The sequence below is a fragment of the Rhinolophus sinicus genome, linkage group LG01 (genome assembly GCF_036562045.2).
Source record: "Rhinolophus sinicus isolate RSC01 linkage group LG01, ASM3656204v1, whole genome shotgun sequence".
In the NCBI taxonomy this organism is placed as follows: Eukaryota; Metazoa; Chordata; class Mammalia; order Chiroptera; family Rhinolophidae; genus Rhinolophus; species Rhinolophus sinicus.
The window spans coordinates 49,000,146-49,023,068 of NC_133751.1; the positions used below are offsets into that span (position 1 = coordinate 49,000,146).

General features: G+C 37.6%; 1 protein-coding gene across 5 annotated transcripts in view; it reads left to right on the forward strand.

Annotated features, from left to right (window-relative positions):
• The window catches only part of MAP3K13 (mitogen-activated protein kinase kinase kinase 13), a 143,257-nt gene that overhangs the window by 80,827 nt on the left and 39,507 nt on the right, over window positions 1–22,923 (forward strand). For all 5 annotated transcript variants that reach the window (XM_019735851.2, XM_019735855.2, XM_019735852.2 and 2 more), the window contains one exon: window positions 19,148–19,731. In XM_019735851.2, the coding sequence (XP_019591410.2) occupies window positions 19,233–19,731 (499 nt within the window). In that variant the 5' untranslated portion in view covers window positions 19,148–19,232. The remainder of the gene's footprint in view (window positions 1–19,147; window positions 19,732–22,923) is intronic.

The window sequence follows — 22,923 nt, forward strand, 5'->3', positions numbered from 1 at the left end:
CTGTGTTTCTGAACTCTTAAGATCTTTGACAGCTCCATAATGTGAATGCTGGACAGCATTTATTAGACAGGATGTAGAGGCCAGATGACGCCTAGAAGTCTTACTGTGTAATTTAATCCTGGGTGCTGTGTTGTTTGGCTTCACTGGACGCCAAGTGTGCATATATAATTAAGTGCGCATGTGTAAAAAGCCCAGCCCTGATAGGAAAGAGGGAGGAACATCATTAGCAGAGATTAGATTTGTCTCTCCAGCTGGGCGACGTGCCTCTGAATTCCATGGGCTTTCCCCAGTGTAAATTATTAGACTGACTCAGCTGCTGTTCAATTCCCCTCTGGCTGAACTGCTTTTGCTAATGCTGTTAAGCTGTGGCTCAGGAGGCAAAATGTCCTGAAGTTCTATTAGATATAGCTTCTTCATGTAGAAAGAAAAACCGCCCTCCTTCTCATATTCACAGGATAGCGGTGTATAGTCTTCTCAAGTCAAAAACAAAAAGGCAAAATGAAGAAAAGACGGGTGCCAAACTTCAGCTACATATACAGATCTTTGGAAATTGTTAGTAGATTGAATTAATTCCTTCCTATCCAGCTAAGGCAAATAGGAGTAATCTAATCCAAAGCATTTACTTTGGATCATTTGAGAGTGTCTGACTTTAGACCTGCTGCTGTTCTGAAATTGGTGAAATCTAAACAAATTAACCCCACCTAGACAGCACTCCGAACCAAATACAGGTTCAGAGCCACATGAGGGTCTTGTCTGAAGTTCTTCAGCAATAATAATCGTAGGCTAATAATATGAAACCTTGTACCTTTTTAGTATAGCATGAAGCACAAGGCTTAGCATACTATCCCTACCAACTGGCTGAGTAGAATTCACAGCTACAGTGAGTGATCTGTTTCAATTTTTTTCTATTTGACAATTAAGTCTATGTGTATGTTGTACTAATGATACAATTCTAAAAGGTATGGTGTCTTCTGTCTATGATTTTATTGCCTAAGATAGCCAACTTACTAATACAGGTAAGCCTAATGGTCAATCTATCTATTGAAGGTCAGGGAGAATAAATGAAATGCACAGATCATATAGGAGCTGTAATTAAGTAATTATTTTAAATCTTTTTTTAAAAGTCATTAACAGGTTTTTGTTTTTGTTTTTGTTTTTTGTTTTTACCAACCCTATTAACAAGTAACAAAATTGTCGGACCTGAGTGGTGTTTTCTTTTTCCCTGCTTTCTTTGCTTTTCTTTTGGGGAAAGTATTTAATAGGCTGAGGAATAGGATTAAAATATAAAGAACAAGGAAATCAGATAGCAATGGGTCATCCACTGATCAGTTTTCAGGTCTGTATAATACCCAGCACAGTACCCAGGCACTTAGCCACCAGCATCAATACTCGGAGCAGCAGTAACAGCTATACTTACCCTCTGCATAAATAGCAGCCGAAATAATGCATCCATTTAAGATTAAATACTGGATGAGGTTGAGAACTTATTACCTTACCTCCTATTAGTGAAGACTTTATAAAGAGGAGAGATTTTAAACACAAAAGATTAAGGAGGGAGAGGCTGAATTTTCAAGGAGCAGAAGAATGGCATTGTAAGAACAGGTGAAGGACTTAGCACGTCTCCAAGAAGGGCTCTCATGGTTACTTACCACTGTCCATGAAGGCAGAGAGAAAGCACATTGGTGGGGGCGGGATAAATTCTAGGGGGTACGTTGGTGGCGAAAATGTGCACGTGAATGTGAGAACTGCTTTACACTTCCCAGGCTGTAGACACTAAGTGGGTTATCATTAAAAGTTAGACTTGGCAATCAGGCCAGCTTCATAGGTGTGGCGTGAAGCTACACGGAGTCCTGTGCTTGTTTGTATGCTCTGCTGACTCTCTCTTGAAATTCTGAATAGTTTTTGAACAAAGGGTCCACATTTTCATTTTGGACTAGTCTTGCAAATTTTGTAGCCAGTCCTACTGGCAACATATAAAATTGTCCTTCGATGCTGTTCTCACTAGCAATGTACCTCTGTATGGTGAACACTTCCCGTAACATGCTGCGTTTTGCTCAAAGGCCAGCGTGTGTATTCCTTCTTGGCTACTGTTAGATTTCTAGAATTGGCTCTGAAGAATATGTTTGTACCAATTCATGACTCAAAGGAAACTCTGCCTCGATTTTATGCCCAAAACAATGTTATCTTGCTAATAAGGGATACTCGTATATATGTTATTTAATGTAATAGCATAATGTCAGAAACTGCATGTTTTGCTCATTCCAGTTACTGTGGTCTTGAACAAAAGTTTTCTGGACATTGCATACGTAATGAGTCATGGTTTTTATGGAGCCAAATTCTTCTGATCAGAGAAAAAGACTTGCAGCCTAGCATTCAAAACCTTTCATGGTGTGACACCACCTATAGTTAGAGCTGTACTTGTACTGCCCTCCATGCACCTGATGGTCTAGCTATTCGAGATGGCTTGCTATTTCTGGAAAATGCCATTTATTTTCTTGCCCTCCATTCTTTTCTTTATGAAATTCTGTCTGACAAAAATGGCACCCTTGCCTCCTCCATCCGTCGCCCTTTCTCCGCTAGTATGATTCTTACTCTTCCTTCAAGGTCCCACTTCGTTGATCTCTTCCTCTTCCTCTATGACATTTTCCCGTGATAGTCTCAATGAGAGTTAGTTACTGCAATCTCTGTTGTGCCACGGCTTGTACAGCTCTTGAAGACTTAACTTCATTCTGCTTTGCATTGTAATTAGTTGTTTCCTTGACTGTCTGACCACTGGGTTGTACACTCCTCAAGGATAAGATGTCTAAACTATCTCTATTCCATCATCCCTAGCATCGTAACAAAATGTCTGGCACATGATCAGGGCACGTTTACTGAGTGAGTGTCTTAGTCTGCTTGGGCTAAGAGAACAAAATACCACAGACTGGGTAGCTTATAAACAACAGCAATTTATTGCTCACAGTTCTGGAGGCTGAAAGTCTGAGATGAGGGTGCCAGCAGGGTTGGATGAGGCCGTCTTCTGGGTTGCAGGCTTCTCATTGTGTTCTCACGTAGCAGAAGGACAAGGGATCTCGCTGGAGCCTGTTGTATAAGGACACTAATTCCCTTTGTGAGGACTCCATCCGCATGACCAAAGTACCTCTCAAAGGCCCCACCTACTAATACTATCGCCTTTGGGGGTTAGGATTTTAGCATATGAATTTTGGGGATACAAACATCAGACCATCGCAGTGAGTGAATTGGAAGGACTACTCTAGTTCCTTTATAGTATTATCTCGTGTGTTTAAAGCACTTGGTTGTGATTCCCTAAAATGAAACAACCAGTTGATGTCAGTTGATCCTGTTGGAAATCATTTGACTTCAAGAAGTATTAGTGGAAGAGAGAAATAAAATAAAAACGCAGGGCTGTCACTGGGAATGAAGCCCCCTAGAATTGTATAAGGTAGTGGCCCTGCGTGAAAGAGCAGTGAGAGTCCAGTAGCAGAAAAGTTAAAAAAGACTGGAAATGCCCCAGAGTAGTCAGGAAAACTTACCTAAAATAGTTTGAAGTCAGAAAAACAGGAAGCCTAAGGTACCACTTGACTCTCAGTTTAGCCATCCCTGGCCAGCAATTTAGTTCTCAACTTTTCTTTTTGTAGCACCTTCCTTTAATTAAATTATAATGCCATGTCAAGAAAAGGTTTGAAATATAGCCAGTAACATGGCAGCCCTATTAGAAATATGCTAAGTACATGTTTATTCTACCACTTTGACTCTGAAACTAAATCCTAGCTATTGTGAAATTGTAGCCTTCCTTTTGATTCTACCTAGGCGATGTGAGTAATACAGAGAATAAACCAGAATCAGAATTTGAATCTCCTGGGGTTTAGAAATAATCAGACTCTTCTTTGAGCTTCTCTGTGACCACAGCCAATCATGCCTTTAATTTTGTCCCATGGGATTAGGTATATGTAGTCTAAAGGAAAATGCCACTGATTCTAAAACCTGGGTTGTCCAAGGTATTGTAAGTGGGTTAATTTCTAAGTTACTGGTACCATTAACCTTATTGTCATTTCAGTGATTATGAGAAGAAGGCCATTTAGTAGACTAGGTACAAGGACTTTGTGATTCCTCATAGGTATTTAATGATTTATTTTCATATTTTAAATTTTGGTGCTCAATTCATGTCAGTCTGATGAGGTTGAATGGATGCCCAATTGCAAAACCCATGCTTGCTAATGAATCTACTTGTTTTTATGCTGGGCAAGTAAAACAGGACTCTGTGGAAAAGTCCTTCAAATGAAAGTTGGAAATTATAGAGGGGTAGGATCATCCCAGGACAGATGTGGGGTATAGTCCTACAAAATTTGTATCCAGTAAAATAAAGGTAAAAAGTAGTATTAAAAGTATGCCTGAAAAGGAAAGAAAATCATAAGTGGAGAATATAAACACTAAAGATTTTATGAGAAGGACACTTTGATTTGCCTCAGTAAGTGAGAGAAAGGGTTTGTGAGCTGATTATGTGTCTGTCTGTGAACACTCAGAATATAACTGATATTTTCTTCCTTAACCATTTTCTGCCACTGGACTCTTCACCTCAACATTGAACTCAGCACTGATTCTGGGATGGGAAACACTAGGGATGGCTTTTAGTGTCTAAGGACATGTAACCTTGACTATGCTAAACTCTTACCTTATTTTATTCTCTAGACTTGTGTTTAGTAACTTTCATTTAGACACACGTAGAGGTATCTCTGTCTCGATAACTCAAGGATTCTAAATGCAAAATTAGTTCTAAAGGGAACATAAATGGAAAGTTTTAGCTATAAAGCAAGGTGATTACGTTTTAACGAAGTTTACCACAACTTACACAACTGAATGGACTTTGTCTTTATCAAGGGCATCCTAGGAAAAGTGTTAGTGTCCTTGGAACACTGATAGTTTTGAAGGAGGCTGTTAAAAAGCTATCGGTGTGTTCTGGCCATTCTGCCACTGCTCAGGTCATCTAGGGGACTGCCTTCAGAATGCCATTTGCAGATCTCAGTATTGGAATTAAGGGAAATAAAAGCTCAGGTTGGTCCCCTCTCCCACCACCCTGCCCCTGTTAACCATTGTTCTATTTTCTGTCCTTGTGATTTTGTCTTTTCTATAAATGGATTTTTTTTTTAAATTTTATTTTATTAAATTTATTGGGGTGACAATTGTTAGTAAAATTACATAGATTTCAGGTGTACAATTCTGTATTACATCATCTATAAATCCCATTGTGTGTTCATCACCCAGAGTCAGTTCTCCTTCCATCACCATATATTCGATCCCCCTTACCCTCATCTCCCACCCCCCACCCCCGCCCCCATTACCCTCTGGGTATAAATGGATTTCATATAACTGGAATCATACAGTATGTAGCCTTTTGTGTTTTACTTTTTTCTCTTAGCATTGTGCTTTTGAGATTCATCCATGTTGTTGAATATCATAATATCATATCTTTTTTTTTTAATTTGTCTTGCTTTCATCTCAGTGGAATTTGGAGCTGGGAGGGAGGAACCAGAGATAAAATGTTTGTGTTCCATCTGCCACATTTATTAGTTAGAAATTTTATTTAACAATTTTAGAGAAAAAATCAGAAAATGTGAGCACAGAGTGAAATCTTCCAATTTTGCAATTAAACTTATCTCCAGGGCCAAAATAACAGAGAAAAACCATTTGAAGATGTGTGGGTCTTGTTTATAGTAAGCACTCAATGAAATGCTTGTTAGTTTGATTTGAATCTACAACAATCCCAACAGGGAGCTTTATATTATCTCCAGTGTACAAATGAAGTATTTATGTACCTTGTTGAAGATTTCATAGCTTATAAGTGGCAGAGCTAGGGTTCAAATACATAAGATCTTTCTGACTTGAAATCCCATATCCTTTCCTATTACAACATATCATAAGCATAATATAATCAACATGGGGAAAACAACTATTTATTTTATTATGAGCTTCATTAGGATCTGGTTCATTACAGTCCTGTGAGGAACCTTGTTGTAATGGTAGGTAATTGTAGGTTATTCACTGATGAAATTTGCTCAGTGTGCTGAGTATGGTCAACTCACTAACGTGTTGGGCATCGTCAGAAGGGATCTAGCAATGAAATAAAAAAAAGTATCCCCTCAGCAGGGGGCAGTAACATTAGAGCATAATTCTGGGTTGTAAGAGTAAAGAAAGATCAAGTAAAGTTGGAGGTGGATCAGACAAGGACAGCTGAAATGATTCAGGTGTGTGTGTGTCCTGCCTTAGGAATGTAGCCTGGAACTTTTAAGACCCATCAGTGTTGAAGAACAAAGGTTGGTATTTATAAAATCATTATGTACAAATTCTGGAATCCTGGACTTTGTCAGGTAGATAAAACTTGAAAGTGTTTTGGAATAAGCTTTTAAAAGTATTATTTAAAAATTTTAAAAAGGTGGGGGATTTTGGTGTGGTTTTTTATTGTTGTTTTTTTGTTTTTGGTTTTTTTTACCTCAGTTCATTGATTCATAGGATTTCTGTTAATGTTAGGTTCCATGTTAGGTATTGGAAAAAACAATAATAAGATGGTCCCTACACTCAGCAAGCTTCTCTTCTAGTGAGAGAAATGTATGTGTTGTAGAGATCATCTACAATATGAGATGTTAGTGATTAAATAGTAACTACTCAAGCAGATTTACTAACAGCTATGAGAAGTGATGGTTAATGAGTTGATTAGTGGTTTGATACCGACACTGAGATGGGAGAAAATTCAAATTAACTAAATAAGTACAATAATTAAAAAAAACATTAGTATTTCAAAAGGATTTTCTACTTTGCAAACAGATTTGTCAGTGTTGCTTTAAATACTAGTAACTTCTATTGGGAGTTTTTAAATGGTAACTTTTTTTAAAATGTGATTTATATGCAACATTTTAGGAACATGTGTATTGAAAATGTGTGTTGTCATGAGTTCAAATTATAATTTCTGAAGGGAGGCACCTAAATACGTCTTTAAATTGCATCCTCTGTAATATTAATGTTTGTATTTAGGCACTGCATACTGTTTTCTGTCACAAATTGTTTGTTATTCTGCGTTTATTATTCTTTCCATTAGAACTGTCTTATAAATTTATTATTTTTTAACACTTTGAATAAATATTTAATAGTAATTGATGTTTTTCCTTGTCATCCTCATCCTGGACAGATGGGACTCATCAAGGATCCTCTGCAAACTTAAGCTATATATTGGGAGTAGAAATGGAAACTATACCAATGAATAATTAAATATTGGGTTTGGATTACTCTCTAGCACAAAGTCAAATACACATCCAAAACAGTGACATGAGATAGGTGAAAAATGATTGATCTTTGCCAATTTCAAATTTCTATTCTTGGTAAAGCTCAAAATGTTCTGTCAGACATTTTCTAGGGTATTATCTTGACTAAATCATTACCTTAAAAAATTAAAACTCAGGACTGCCTTTGTGAACAAAAAAAAAATGGTAAGGAGAAATGTAAAAGTCTAAAGCAATAGGATCTTTCTCTAATATGGTTTTAATTACATCACTATTAAAATTGGACATTGGATCCAGAGTCTAGAGTTCCTTGATCCTCCTGGAGTTTTTATCCTGGTTATCTGTAATACAGTCTTCTCTGAGAAGTTACAAGAGCTATTGGTGATTTGGTAGAAACTTCTGGTCCTGTTCACTCTTCCCTCCATTAGCCATTCCTTAATTTTCTGCCTTTCACTTACACTAGGACTGTGATTAAGAACTTCAAGGAAGGGTAATTTTTAAAAATAGCAGTAATCCAATTGCAATTTTAAAATTCTCCACAAATGACTGTTGAAGCTACTTAGGTATTTGAAAATTATTCCTTTGATTCTTCTGATGATTTTAGATACCTGGCTATGGTCCCTTGGAAAATCCTTTTTTTAAAAAAAAATCTCTGCTTTAATTTGGTCCTGACAAACCATCATTAGAATGAGCTGTACTTAAATCACTTCGTCTATAGGGATTACTAAAATGTGGTAGTAAACCTGTTATTTTAAAGGAGGTAATGGAGTTCTATGCATTTAGCAAATCACCACATACGGAGGGAAACCACAGTTTTACTAATCCTCACAAAAAAACGAAAAAAAGTCTATTAATATGAATAAAGCATGTAGAGCACTGCTGTCCAATAGAACTTTCTGTGATGATGGAAAGGTTCTATTTCACATTGTCCAATATGGTTGCCACTAGCCACATGCACCTTTGAGCACTTGAAACGGACTAATGCAACTGAGGAACTGAATTCTTATTTAATTTTAATTAATTTTAAGTTAAATGGCCACTTATGACTAGAAGCTGCCATATTGGACAGTATAGCCACATATAACTAGAAGCTACCATATTGGAATATGCAAGTATAGGGGTTCAATGTTAAAACAGAATGAAGTAAACCCTATAGAAAGTGGACATATTTTAGTATTCTCCACTTGCCTTTATTTGTTGCTAGGAATTTTCACCTTTCATCCTAAGTATAGAACTTAAGTTCAAGGCTCAGGCTCTGGAACCGGAGTGCAACTGGGTTCAACTCCTGTCTTTACCACTTAGTAGCTATAGGTCGGATTTTTAAACTCTCTGTGCCCCAATTTTTTATCAGTTATTATCAGGGGTAATAATAGTACCTTTCTCAAAGAATTGATATGAGGATTAGGGAAGTTAATATAGGAAAAGTGTTTAGATTGGTGAGTGGCAATAATCTTAGTAAATATTAGCTATTGTCGTTAATATATTGTTTATCACACTGCTCTGTGTGTGTGTGTGTGTGTGCATGTAAAATTCTCCCATCCAAAAAGTAAAAATTGTATCATGTTATATCAGGTCCTGTACTAGGTACTGAGTCTAGATAGGAAGGAAGGAAAAGAAGAGGGACAAGGTACAGAGATAGATGATACTTGGATTCTACTCCTAGTAAATTTACAAACTAATGAGAGTGAGTTATGTCTCTTGAAAAATAGAAGTCATGACCCGCTCATTGCTCCCTCTAATTCTAACAACTTCTGATTCTATCATTCCTAAGCAAGACTTGAAAAAGCAATGCAAGGATGGCAGAAGGACACTTGCCAGCTCCTTGCTTGCTAATAAGTACATGTTGGATACGCTTAGAACAGTCTGTAGGATCTGCAGCTTCGTGGAAAATTCCAGCTCTTGTTGGATGACCTCCTTCTACAGCTATGCTCTCCAGGTTCTGGTAGTCATTTTTTCCCTGCCCAGTTGATAGCCTCCTGGCTATTACTAGCTTTAGGGAATAGCGTCCTTGTGCCTTTTCCTGCCCCTGCCTTTGTAAGTAGTCTCTTATTAAACTCTCTTCATTTGCCTCATTTGAGTGTACCATCTGTTTTTTGCCTGGGCCTGGGCTGACATAGGGTCCCACAACAACTGTTGTGATAGCGCCTCTTCCTGCTGTCACATAGGCAGTGTTCACGCAGACTTCAGAAAAATCTTAATTCAGAAAAATGATTATATACAGCATAAAAAGTTTCCTTCAGTTTAATCCCTAGTGTATTTCCAATGTGAATTAATCTCTAATTGTATTTTGCTTATTTGTTTTCTTTAGAAACATACTTAGTCTACAAAGGAAAATAGATATGACGTAGTAAACAAATGTGGTTATATGTTAACATTGTGATATTTATTAGAAATAATTATTAAATATGTTTTTATTCTCTACATGAGATTACTGATGTTATAACTTGTGCTACTTGTACTGTTTCCAAGTTAGGGGATTATTAATCTCTCAACATCTATAATTCTCCAAATTATATCCAAAAAACAATTAAAAAAAATTTTTTTTTGCAAACAACATAGAAACTACAAAAGAGATCAGAGTGGTCTCAGGGCTTAGGGCCAATATATAGTGATGTCAAATTCTAGGCTAGCCCATTGCTTATTTCTGGGCTAAGCTGTTCTACTTAACCCCTTGGAAATAAATGGTCTTTTCATTATAAAATGGAAATAGCCATACTTTAGGACCACTTGATTTCACATACATATTGAGCATATTGACATATATCTTTTTATTCTAGTTTTTCTAGTTAAATATTTAGGTAGCTAACAAATATTAAAGATTCACTGTGTACTAGGTAAGTGTGTTATATATTCATTGTCTCATGTAACCATCTAATCTATTCAATGAGGTGAATTCTGTTGTTTTCACTTATTATAGATAATGAATTTGAGAGAGAATAAGGTCAAGTTATGATTAATATTTGAATCTAGGTCTCTCTTCCTCTAGTGCTTTCCCTCTTAGCCCCTCACAATATTGCGCTCTATATGATGAAGTGCATAGAAGGTTCTGAATTGATTTATTGGGAAACAGTATTAAAATTTGTCTTGTAGCCCAATTTGTTAAAAATAATTTTAATTTAAAATAATTATTTTTAAGTAATTTTGATTGTTCTCCTAAACTGTTTGTCTTAAGGAGAGTCATAGATTTCGAAAAAGAGAGGGGAAAAGTACAAAATAACAGGAAAGGAAAAGAAGAAAAGAGAATAGTATTTATTGAGTGCTTACTGTATACTTGATGCTTGTATCAGGGACCAGCTCAAGTTCATAGTTCTATGTATTCTATAGTCCTCTCTTTTCTTTTCTTTCTTTTCTTCTCTTTTTTAAAGAGGGGAGCTTACAGGGTCAGAGAAGCCCTTTCTGAGGTGCTGATGTGAAGGAGCAAGCCTTGAGAAGATCAGTTCTCAGGTGTAGGAAAGCAAAGGTAAAAGGTACTGAAGTAGACATAGTTTGGACTTTTTTTTTTTTAATTGGGGAATATTGGGGAACAGTGTGTTTCTCCAGGGCCCAGCAGTTTCAAGTCATTATCCTTCAGTCTAGTTGTGGAGGGCGCAGCTCACTGGCCCACGTGGGAATTGAACCAGCAACCCTGTTGTTAAGAGCTCATGCTCTAACCAACTGAGCCATCCGGCCGCCCCCTCTTTTCTTTTTTTAAGTTAAGGTATTTCTATATCTATTCCTTTTCCATGAATAAGTGTCTTGCTCACAGTTCCTAAAGATAATTCTTTACCAAAGGTTGTTTTTGTGCTCCTAAATACAAGTGTTTTAGTGCCTTAGCATGTAATACAGCTGGACTTTAGAACTTGGAAATAATCAACACTTACATATGCCCTTGTCTCTTCATCTGTCTTGAGCTCCATTTCTGTTAGGCACAATTATACTACCTTTTCCTGCTTGAATATGATTCTTACTAATAGAAAAGGTAAAAACAAAATGGAGTCATCAAGTTTTGTTTCCTCATTGTCATCTGTTTTTTATTCATTTTGCTTTTCATTTTGAATTTATAATTATTCTTCTTAAGCCAGTTTGCAAACCTCAGCATACACTGACAATTAGGTTTCCTGACAATGTCCTTAACATTTCATACCATTTGTCACATATGCAAATATAGGAAAGTTGGCTCGTTTGTCTATGTGTTTAAAGCAATGAAGATTTGAATTGAAAACTTTGGATTAACAAGTAATGCATGCTAATAGAAATTTAGGAAAATAGAGAAAATTTAAAAGAACAACAGGAATAACCACTATTGATCTTTTAAACCTATTTTCTCTTTTCTTGTAATGTTTGTATAATTTTTTATATTTCTTAATATTTGTATATTTAAAGTTATATATGTCTTTATCTTATTTTTAAAGACATTTTAAGTGAATTTGTTTAGTTATTGATTTTCTTCATATGGCAAAGTCAGAGTTAGCTCAGGAAGTGTTGATTCTGTTCTGGAATATTAACACTAATAGTAGCATATATTATTTATCATAGATTTATGGAGGTTATAGAGAAATCATTACTTTGGTCGAGAGATATGTTTAGCCCCTGACTTAAGGTATTCTTGAAGCCTCAGAAGTTTCTATTTCTTGATAAGTTTATAATCTACAACTCTGAAAAAGAAGCATCTTTATTCATTTTAAAACCAACATTATAGACTTATTTTAACTTTAATCATGATTGTACTTATAGGTACTAGTATGTAGAAGGTAATCCGTCAACATGGAGGATTTGCCTTTTTGTAATTTGTATTTTTTTCTGGCTCCAGCGTACTTCAATATTATTAAACATTCATAATCTTAACAAAAAATATAGGTATATGGTAGGCCCTGAATCAGTATTTTTGAATTGTTGAATGAAATGTTATAAAAAAGATGGGATGAGGTAGGTTGGAGAATTTGGTTGATGTGAGTTAATTATTGTCCTTTCAAATAGGAGTTTCTGTACATGGTCCTCAGGTATGAGAGCAAGTTAGGGGTAAAAACAGGATTGTAGGCTACTCTCTTGATGTGATTTTAAATCACATACTTATCATTTTAATTCCATTAGTAAAAGCTATCTAATTTTTTCAAAATTCAAATCAAGATCTAGGCGACAGACCTCGGTCCCGGGAAGATCATTTTATGTTATTACTATGAACAAGTAACTCAGCCCCAGTTTTAAAGTATCAGAAATCTTTCTTATGCTCTAATTATTACCATATGAATTTTAGAGAAATGCCCAGAAGGTTAGGATGGCAGTGTTGTGTTTATTTTAAGTCAAGAAAGTACAAAATAAAGAGAAGACAGCTTGGTAAGAGCTCAACATCAATTAAGAAACATAAGCAGTAATGCTTAAGTTAAATTTTTATTCAATTTTAGTCATACTGAAAACTTTATCTGTGGGGCAAAATTTTCCAGAAACTTTGATTTACTCATATGTATAGTATAAGACCCAAAATATGATCTATCATAAAATTATCCTCTATTAGCAACATGGGGGAAATCATATTATAAAATAAACACAAGATTCGAGGGTCATTTGGCTACATTGCCTCTTCTATTCCTCTTTTTCTCTGTGCTGGATCCATTTTGGCACAAAGCCAAGGTAATTTCCAGAATTTGGCAGTGCCCAGCAAATGCACAGCTGCTGCTGTCTCCAACCCTGGCCTACTAATTTTGCACAAACCACTTCCTCTCGGGGCTGAGAAATTCACGGGGCAAAGGAAGTGTGCCTGGAGGGCAATCAGGGAAGCACTTCTTTGCAATCCTGGCAGGTTCAGGAGCCCTTGCGAGGGTAGCAGCAGCATCACTTCACCTGCCTAGCGATAAGGGTGACGTGCCAACCTTGCCCCTGTACCCCCTACTCTTCCTTATCTTTTTCCATTTGACTTCCAGTGTTTAAAAATCTTGCCTCATTTCCTTTCTGCCCCCTTCCAATCAATACTCGCTTTGGCTTTTCATGGAATAAAAGATCCAAACAGTCAGTTCCCACGCGGGTACCTGAGCCAGAGCTGGACAGGGAGAGAGGACTGAGAGGGCAAAGACAGAGGCAGGGATAGTGGCTGTTTGTGTTCCTTCGGTTTCCACTCACCAGCGTCTTCACTGTGCCGTGGCAATTGGTGGGTGTACATACAAACACAGGTAAAATTTAGATATTGTTATCCTCCGACACTCTTCTTAAATGTAGAATCAGCTCTGATCATGTTTGAATATAGTCATGGTGGTGATTTCTTTCTCTTTGTTCTTGAGTCTCTCCATTTCTCTGCCTTTGTTGGTTGAGATTGCACTCGGTATTCCTGGTGAGCAGAGGACAGCCTCTTTGACCACACGCCTTTATACACACCTTGAGGTTTCCCTCGGCTTTGCCCACTCCCAGAGCAGTGCTGAATCACCAGTAGCTGGGTCGCCTTTCACTGGTCTGTTGACAGGGCAGGGTCACCCCTCTGAGTGGGTGCCTGTGCTTCCTTGGGAGGAGCTTTCGGGAGTCTAGAATAATGACGACTTACTATTGTTTTTGTCATCAGGAGTTATATCATGGCTATCCGTCGCTCTTTGTCTACATAAACAACCAGACTAGGGGAAGAGCATAGGATGAGGAAGGAGGACTCATCCCAGCTCTGCCATTATTGAGTTGTATTGAGCAAGTCAGCAATCTATCTGAGATTTGATTCTTATATGTAAAACAAGTAGCTTGGACTATATTCTTTGAAGGTCATGTTGTTCCCTGATCTCTTAAATATCAAACTAAATGTGATGACCATGCTTAGACTCATCCTCGGTGCCCACAGGGGAACAGGTCCACTCCATGGGCACCCTTAACCTTTTAGACATGGGAAGAGATTACAAAACAAACACACGTTTTTCTAACTTTTCGTGATGAACTCATTCCAATATGATGTCATCAGGGAGAAACTCAGGATAAAAGTGGACAGAATGGAAATTTACCAGGAATTTAACATAAAGTCCTGTAGTTTGACTCAAAGAACAAATTACACAAATAGGTGTTTGGCTGAAATTCACATACACATTTGGGTATTTGCGTTATCCTCAAGTCTGATGTGAGCCAATCGCATAAAGGACACGCTGTGCTGTATAGGATAACCACAAGTCCCAAAGGCAAAGGCAGACCGGAAGGAACTGCTGAGGCAGTGGCCAGGTCAGATAGTCTGAAGTCAGCAGTCGTGAAAGAGATCAGGCAGAGCAAGGTTGGCAAAGCCAAAGGCAAGTGACAGCTCAAGGTTGGGGCAGGGGGTCAGCAAGAAAGCAATGTGAGGGGATCAGTAATGTCAAAGTGTAGAGATGATCACAAAGGGAACAGAGTGGAGAGGATGGGGTGAGGGAAGTGGAGGTTCACTCAGCCAATGGCTATTGCTGTAACAAAGGGCTCCAGCCCTTCCTTCCTTCCTTCTTCCCTTCCCTCCCCTTCCTTTCCCTTCCTGACCTTTCTTTTCCCTTTCCTTCCTGCCTTCCTTCCTTCTTTTTCCCATCCTTATATTCCCAGGCATCTTCCCAGCCCCTACATTTCTCCATACCCTAGAATTTAAGTTACATGCCCTGGTCAGTTCTGCTTCCCTCCCTCTGATGATGCTCTTTTTCCTCCTGGCTTCCTTTCCTCTGTCAGTTTCAAATACATTGTCCTTTCAAAGCTTCATCGCAAGTCCTACCTCTGTTATTCAACCCGAGTTAACTCCTCCAGCCCCCATTACTGTTTTTTCTTTGTTTTGTTTTGTGTGTGTGTGTGTGTGTGTGTGTGTGTGTGTGTGTGTGTGTGTGTTTTGGTTGTTTCTCACAGCTTTATATAACAGAATATGGTACATTTGTTACGGGACGGGGCAGTCAGGAGGTGATTCCCTTAAGTAGTTTGTAAGCTTTGAAAGTCAGGAATTGTGTCTTACAGAAACTGCATGGTGCAGAACAGAGTTTGGGGATAAGGAAAAATAAGCTGGTATTCAAGCTGGCTCTGTGGCCTTTAGCATAGATCTCTCTCCAGGCTTTAGTGTCCTTCTGTGAAAAATAGGGCAGATGAGTCCATGCTCTGGCTTCCTTACATAGGGCCTGAAATTTTTAGATCAAGATCATAGGCAGCAGCATGTTTTAACCTCTGAAACACTCCAAGAAAGTGAGGGGTTATCATAAAAGGGGCCATCGTGTTGTAAAAAATGCAAGGGAATTTGGGGATCTGAATTTTGAGCTAGATTTTAATACCTGCTCTACCACTTACTCCATATATGACCTTAGAAAAGTTTCTTACTTCTCTATGAAAGGAGGACACTCTTACAGGGATTACTAGTGCTAGAGCTGGCTTATACACCAATTTGTAAGAGCCCATTGTTAAATATTTAGTAACTTTGCACGCAGATTGTTAAACTGTTATTAACTTGAAATCTGCCGTGGTGGGAATATTTATACCAGGGAAATTGGCAAACACTACAAATTGGATTGTTGGGTTTTTTGTTGTTATTTTTTCTGGAGAGCTGGTTCACCAGCACATCACTGATTATCTAAACAGCGCTCTATAAACAGTAAAGCTCTTTGTCATAATTGTCATTAAAAGTAGTAATGGCAGCAATAATGTCCTGTATCCAGAGAACCTAGCCTATTGCATGGCACTGCTCCTAGCATTTCTTCAATAAGTACATTTTTAATTTCACTTGAGGTCACCCTTGTATTATTTTGATACTTCAGCCCCTGTGTGCTAAAGGACCACCTATCTTTACCTCTCTTCAAATCCCTTTCTACAAAGTGTCTCTTTATTATTTATTTACTTATCAACTATATTTATTGGGGTAACATTGGTTAATAACATTATATAAATTTCAGGTGTACAACATTCTAATACGACATCTGTATACTCAATTGTGTGTTCACCATGCAAAGTCTAGTTTCCTTCTGTTACCATTCATCTGATCCCCTTTACCCTCTTTGTCCTCCTCCAACCCGCTTTCCTCTGGTAACCACCTTTCTGTTGTCCGTATCTATAAGTTTGCTTTTATTTGTTAGTTCATTTGTTGCTTTCTGTTTTATATCCCACATATGAGTGAAATCATACGGTTCTTGTCCTCTTCTGTCTGACTTATTTCACTTAGTATGATACTCTCAACAAAGTGCCTTTTGAAAATCAGATAACAAAATAAAAGCCTGGTTCAGTGCATGACATCCACAGTAGGACTCAAACCCTCTAAGTCTATAACTGAGCTAATTACCTTCTTTTCAAATCTTTTCTTCCGATATTTCATATCTCTGTTAACACCATTGCCCCTTTATCCATTATCCCACGAAGACTATCTGGCAGTTATTCCCCTCCTTTCGCATTTCCTTACCCAGCCCTATGTCTAATCGATCACTAGATCTTACCAGTTGTACTTTTTAAATCTGCCCCCCCCTTCATTGCCATTTCTACTGCTTGATTCGGGCCCTCATCATTTCTTACTTGGACTCTTCCTCCTAACTGACATCTTGACCTTCAGTCTTTCCCCTTCATTCCAACCTCTACTTCTACAGATGTGATTTTAAATTACAAATCTGACCAAATCACTCCTTTACTTAGAATTCCTTAATGGCTCTCTGTTGTCTTGAGGATAAAATCCAAAAGCTTTAGCTTATCATACACCACCATATACACTGACCTTTGCCCACCTTTGTAAGGGTTATCTCCTGCTGCTCCTCAATATTGCCTGGAAGGCCTCGTTTCACTTTCCTAGTAATCCCTGGTTCATCTCCCAACCTAAACAAAATTTCCTCTGTGACCCCTCTAGACATATTTCATGTTTATTTTCTCCAGTTCCACAGCATCCTGTACATGTCTGTGTGCCATATCTAACTATATGGCTGTTATGATCTATTGGGCTTTCCCTCTATATTTTAAATTCCTAAAGGGTAGGAACCTATGTACCACTCATTAATGCTTAACACATTGAATAGTATGTAATAGGAGCTCAATAAATGTTTAAATGAATGAATGAAAGTTCAAAGGATAAATTATTTTCCTTGGTTCACTCACACAAACTATTCATAGGATATGGAAATGAAAAAACAGAAAGCTTAAAATTTGTGTCTCAGTAATAAAGATAAGAAATTAATAAAAGAAGTATGGTTTATTTTATCCATAACCCCCAATATAGGATACTATGGCTCCTTGTCACCTCAGGATAAAATCCAAACCTCTTAGCCTAGCATACAAAGTTTCTTACAATCTAGCCCCCAACTTAATCCCCATTCTTACCTTTCTCTATACACACACACATATAACCTACATTCTAGCCACTTAGATTTCTCATCTGTTCCATAGTCTTTCATCTCTCCATGGCCTCATCCATACTTTCCCCACACCTACACTACCCTCTCCCTCTTTTTTCACTCGCCCCTTTCCTGCCTGCCTGATGAATTTCTACACTTACTTCAAACTGATCAATAGTTACCACCTTTAGGCAGTTATCCCTGAAACTATCCCTCCCTCTTCTGTGCTCTCAGAGCACTGGGTTGATTCATTGTAAGCATTGTACTGTCAGTCTTTGTTAGTCTGTCTTTTGCCCCCTCTGCAAAGCAAGATCATCTTTATACCCTGGCCTCTAACGGATTCTAGATGTTAATACAATGTGGGGGGGAAAAAAGGACTATTATATAGGGATGTGCAAAAAAAGATAAGTTTCTGATGAGACCTACATTGAATAAATCTAAGATTGACATTGCATGATCTGGCCAATCTAAAATAATTAATTCCATGTCTTTATTTTCAGAAGTATGGTGACCCTAAGAAATTGGTGCTAATGGACAGATCAGAGAAATGAACAAGTTTAAAGAGCTGGGGCTTAGTTATGTTGCCCCAGATTTGATGCAGTACAGTAAAAATAAATGTTATATCTTAGGAATTTCTCCTGTCACATACATAAGACATTTATCTACATGAATTAATGAATGCCTTAGAAAGTAATGCAATGTGCCCGTGGATAAGACACTAAAGCAACGAGAAAAGATGAGCAGTGACTTTTAATAACAAAGGATGTAGTTTCTAATAACAATATATTTATCAGGACACTTAATTTCCCCTTGGGAAGGGAAATGAATTTTTTATTTCTGATTATAAACACAATATCTGTATGTCTTAGTCTGTTCAGGCTGCTATAATAAAAATACCATAGACTAGATGGCTCAAACAATAAACATTTACTTCTCACTGTTCTGGAGGCTGGGACATCCAAAATCAAGGTGCTGGCAGATTTGCTATCTGGTTAGGGCCTACTTCCTGGTTCATAGACAGCCATGTTCTCACTGTGTCCTCACTTGGCAGAAGAGGCAAGGGAGCTCTGTGGGGTCTCTTTTGTAAGGGCACTAATCCCATTCATGAGGGCTTGACCCTCATGCCCTGATCACCTTCCAAAGGCCCCATCTCCAAATACCATCAAAATGGGGATTAGGTTTCAACATATGAATTTGGAGCGTGGTGATGGGGACACAGACATTCAGTGTATAGCAACATGTTAATGCAGAATGCTTGGAATATCTTGAAAAACACAATATAAACCCCTCCCAAATCTAACCATCAATCATTAACTATTGTTAATTCTTTAGATAAATCCTTCCAGTCTTTTTTCTTGTATATATGTTTGTGTATTCTTTTATGTAAAAAAATTAAAAAGTTTATTGTGTATATATTGTTCTAACTGGTATATATTGTTCTAACATGTCATGAACATTTTCTCATGTGAGTAAAGACCCTTCTACAACATGGTTTTTAATTGCTGCACAGTATTCCATCATGCAGCTATACACCACCGTTTAGTCCCCATTGTATCAATGTTTTTATTATAAACAGAAGTGTAGTAGTGTGGATAGCTAAAGAAAGGGTGATCTCATGTCCTCCTCCTGTTTCCCCAGGTTTTGGAGCCCTCTCCTACGTCAGAACTCTATTCAGATAATCCTCTGAGTGTCATCTCAGGGCCGTGGGCTCACTCATGGCACGATGGCCGACCCTCAGGAGTACCTGAGCTGCAACTCTTCCCCACACTTACCCTTGAGTGAGAACAAAACCTTCAATGGACTACAAGATGAACTTACACCCACGGGGAGCCACCCTTCACCCAAGCTCCTTAAGGACCAGCAGGAAAAGGGGGGCATGCAAACAGAGCTAACAGAGGGCATGAACAGCCCCATCACCACAACAGTGTTGACGAGCGTAAGCGAGGATTCCAGGGACCAGTTTGAGAACAGCGTCCTTCAGCTAAGGGAACAAGATGAATCAGAGATGGCCGTGTCTCAGGGGAACAGCAGCACTGTGGATCGAGAGAGCATGAGTGGAACTGAAGACATCAAGATTCAGTTCAGCCGGTCGGGCAGCGGCAGCGGCAGCGGCAGCGGCAGTGGCAGTGGCGGATTTCTTGAAGGACTATTTGGATGCTTAAGGCCTGTGTGGAATATCATTGGGAAGGCATATTCCACTGATTACAAATTACAGCAGCAAGGTAAGCTAGAATAGGGACCTGGGAGATACTTCCTGTGTAAGCACACCACCCTCATTAACTGAGTAACCTTTGACCTGTGGACAAATTAAAGAACTAGTGCTAGATGAATACCTCCTATCAATTTCCCATAGACATCTGAATGGAACAGGTTTATACGTGGTTGGTCTTTTTCAGTTGAAGCCCATCTTGTGGTTGTGTAGTTCAGTGGTATGCAGAGTAGAGTACACATAAGACAATCCATTATTTTATGAGAAAGAAAATGTTAGAGTGCCTGTTCTTTTTATTGCGTCATTTCAAATTTCTGTTTTTATTCATGTTTTCATATATTTTTGGTATTTTAATAAAGTCGTGCAGATATATACTTTGTAAATAAATCACATAATGTTTACATGTTTACATTTTTTTAATTGAAAGTTCATACAATCAAAAAGTCTGATGGCCACTGGACTAATTCAACCCAGAGAGAAGCTACATGGGGTGGCCGCTGAAGACTGCAGGCTGGCCTTAAGCTATAGTAAAAGGAATTTTTTTCTCACAGTCAAGGCACAGAAGGCTCACATTTTGAGGAAAGACAAACTATCTAGCCATTCTTAGGAAGCTTTATTATTTCTAGATCCCACAAATTTTTAAAAGGTAAATTTTTAACTCCCATCATTGAGTAGCATGTATATTTATATATTCCAGTTCAAGCATTTTGAAGTAAAGAGAACACATGGCCCTAGTGATCTTTATAACCTCATTTGTGTTCTTTAAAGTAGATTTTTTCCCCTGATAATAAAAGTAGTATATGTAAAAAATTTGGAATATACAGGTAAATTCCCCCTCCAAAAAAGTTAAAATAATCTGTGATCCCCATTCTCCTGAAAATAACCATCGTTAATATTTTTGGTATGTATTATGTTAGTCTATTTGTGTGTGTATGTGTGCCTTAAAATAATAGAGTTGTACTGTTTTTCCCTTCATATTGTGAACATTTCCCATATCATGAAATATACTTCTTAGCATCATTTTTAATGACTACATAATATTAAATTGTGTGAACATGCCAATATTTAAGCAATCCTCTATTGCTTGACAATTTGTTTGCTATTTTTAGTGATTATAAGCCATATTGCAATGGGCATCTATCTATTACTTAATTTCTGCTTGTATCTTTGATTACTTCTTAGGATAAATTCCTAGAAGAGGAATGGTTGTGTTCAAAGGGTTTGTTGCTTTTAAGGCTTTTGATACATATCTTTGTAGCCTTCTGTAAATGAGTCTGTTGTTATAAGTTCTCTCATTAAGAAATTTTGGAAAGGAAAAATATGGCCCAGAAATAAGACTGTTCTATTTATTTTATAACTGAATGTTGGACTCTCTGGCCCTCCCTTAAAAACATATTCATCTCTTTTAGTCAACTGTTGACAGTTTTTCCACAACAACAAGTCAACATTACTCACCATTAACCACTTCTTTCATGCATTCTACTTTTCCTATTTATGAAATACTTTCTCCTAAACCAATACCAACTTCTTCCTCTGTACCCCTCTCCCATAAGGATTTTGGGATTTACTAGTAAATCTGTCAATTCTGGACATACTTTTCTGGATTTGTCAACCACAGCATCCATTCCTGCCCCATGCAGACATTCTTCGTCAGTCCTGGAATTTGTCTGTCTGTCTCTCTCTGTCTTTCATTCGTACTCCCATATTATGCACATTCTGCCCCTTTTCCCCCTCCATGATCTTAAGGTTTCAAGGAAATTAAAAGACCATTTCTTGTGACACAAATGTTGGGGACTCATACGTAAAACAGTATTACTATTTTTTAAATTGGGAATAAAGATAAGCACAATGAGGAAAATAAAAATGACAGGTCATCCCACAATTCAGAAATAACCACCCTTAATTTATTATTTTTTAAAAGTCCCCTCTCCTCTCCTCTGCACAAAACCTGCAAATATCTGCTTATGTGATAAACTACGTTTGGTTTTTAGGATCTTAACTTGTCCAGTCTCATAATTATTTTGGTGGTAATTTGGAGGTCTCAGGATCCAAATGCAACGTTGAGGTTCAGACTCATAAAAGGTATAACAGACACATTCTTTGTTTATGAAAAGGATCCTTTAATTTTTTCTTATTGTTCTATAAACTTGCATTTATTTTTTCTTCCAATTGATTATGTGACTTTCAGAAAGGCTTATTTCAGAAATAAATAAGAAACAGTCCTGTGCAGCGAAGTTTACAAGGGCACAGCAGCTGCCTAACTCTTCAACAGATGACAAGATATCCTACTGTGGGCTGTAAAAGAGATTTGCTAGGCAGAAACTGTAGGTTTTTCCTTGTCAGCTCTGGGATCAGGGAGCTAATCTCTAATCCTGGATTACAGACAACCTAAGGATAGCACATATAAGAGATATGTCCCTGCATTTTGGTAGTTAGGTGGAAATTTCCCTAGATTTAAAAAATTTTTAATGATATCTTCATCTTCCATTTAGTATGTTGGTAATGAAGTGCAAGTAAGATAGTACTATATGTAATTGAAATTTTTTATTTCCATATAGTTCTCAGCCTCAAAGCAAATATTGTCATAGACGTGTCTGAATAAACAAAGGAGAATTTATGCATTAAAGTAGGTGGGAGTGTGGCTTTTTCTCAGTCTTAGGGATCATGGTGGATGTTGGAATTAAGATAGTAGTCATAGTGATGAATCAGAGAGAAGATAAAAGCTGGGGAAGAGTACCAATGGGACAAACGTAAAAGCAGCAGAAAGTTTGGGACTAACCCTGGAGGGAGTACAGCCAATTTCTATTCTTACCAGGTTAGTGGGCTCGCTCATCAATGATGTAGGCCCCCAATTTTTCTCATCCTATTGCTAAGGTGCATTTTTTCTCCTGCCATTTTCCTGTTGCTTGACTCCCTACTAGATATTGACAGGGACATTGGGACAGGACAAGAGGACTAAATCACTTATATCAACTTTACTTCTGGTAATCAGTCTAGTAAAAATATTGATACGAAGATGGTTGAAATATTACTTTATTTTATTCTGTGTTCTTGAATTACCAGTGCTATCCCCTTTGTTTTTCCACGGATAATTAAGACTTAACTGAATAACCCAGGCATAAGCCATTCCTTATTATAATATCCACAAACTTTGCTATTTAAGTGTCAAATGTATTTATCATTTGTATTTTAATAATTCATTTAT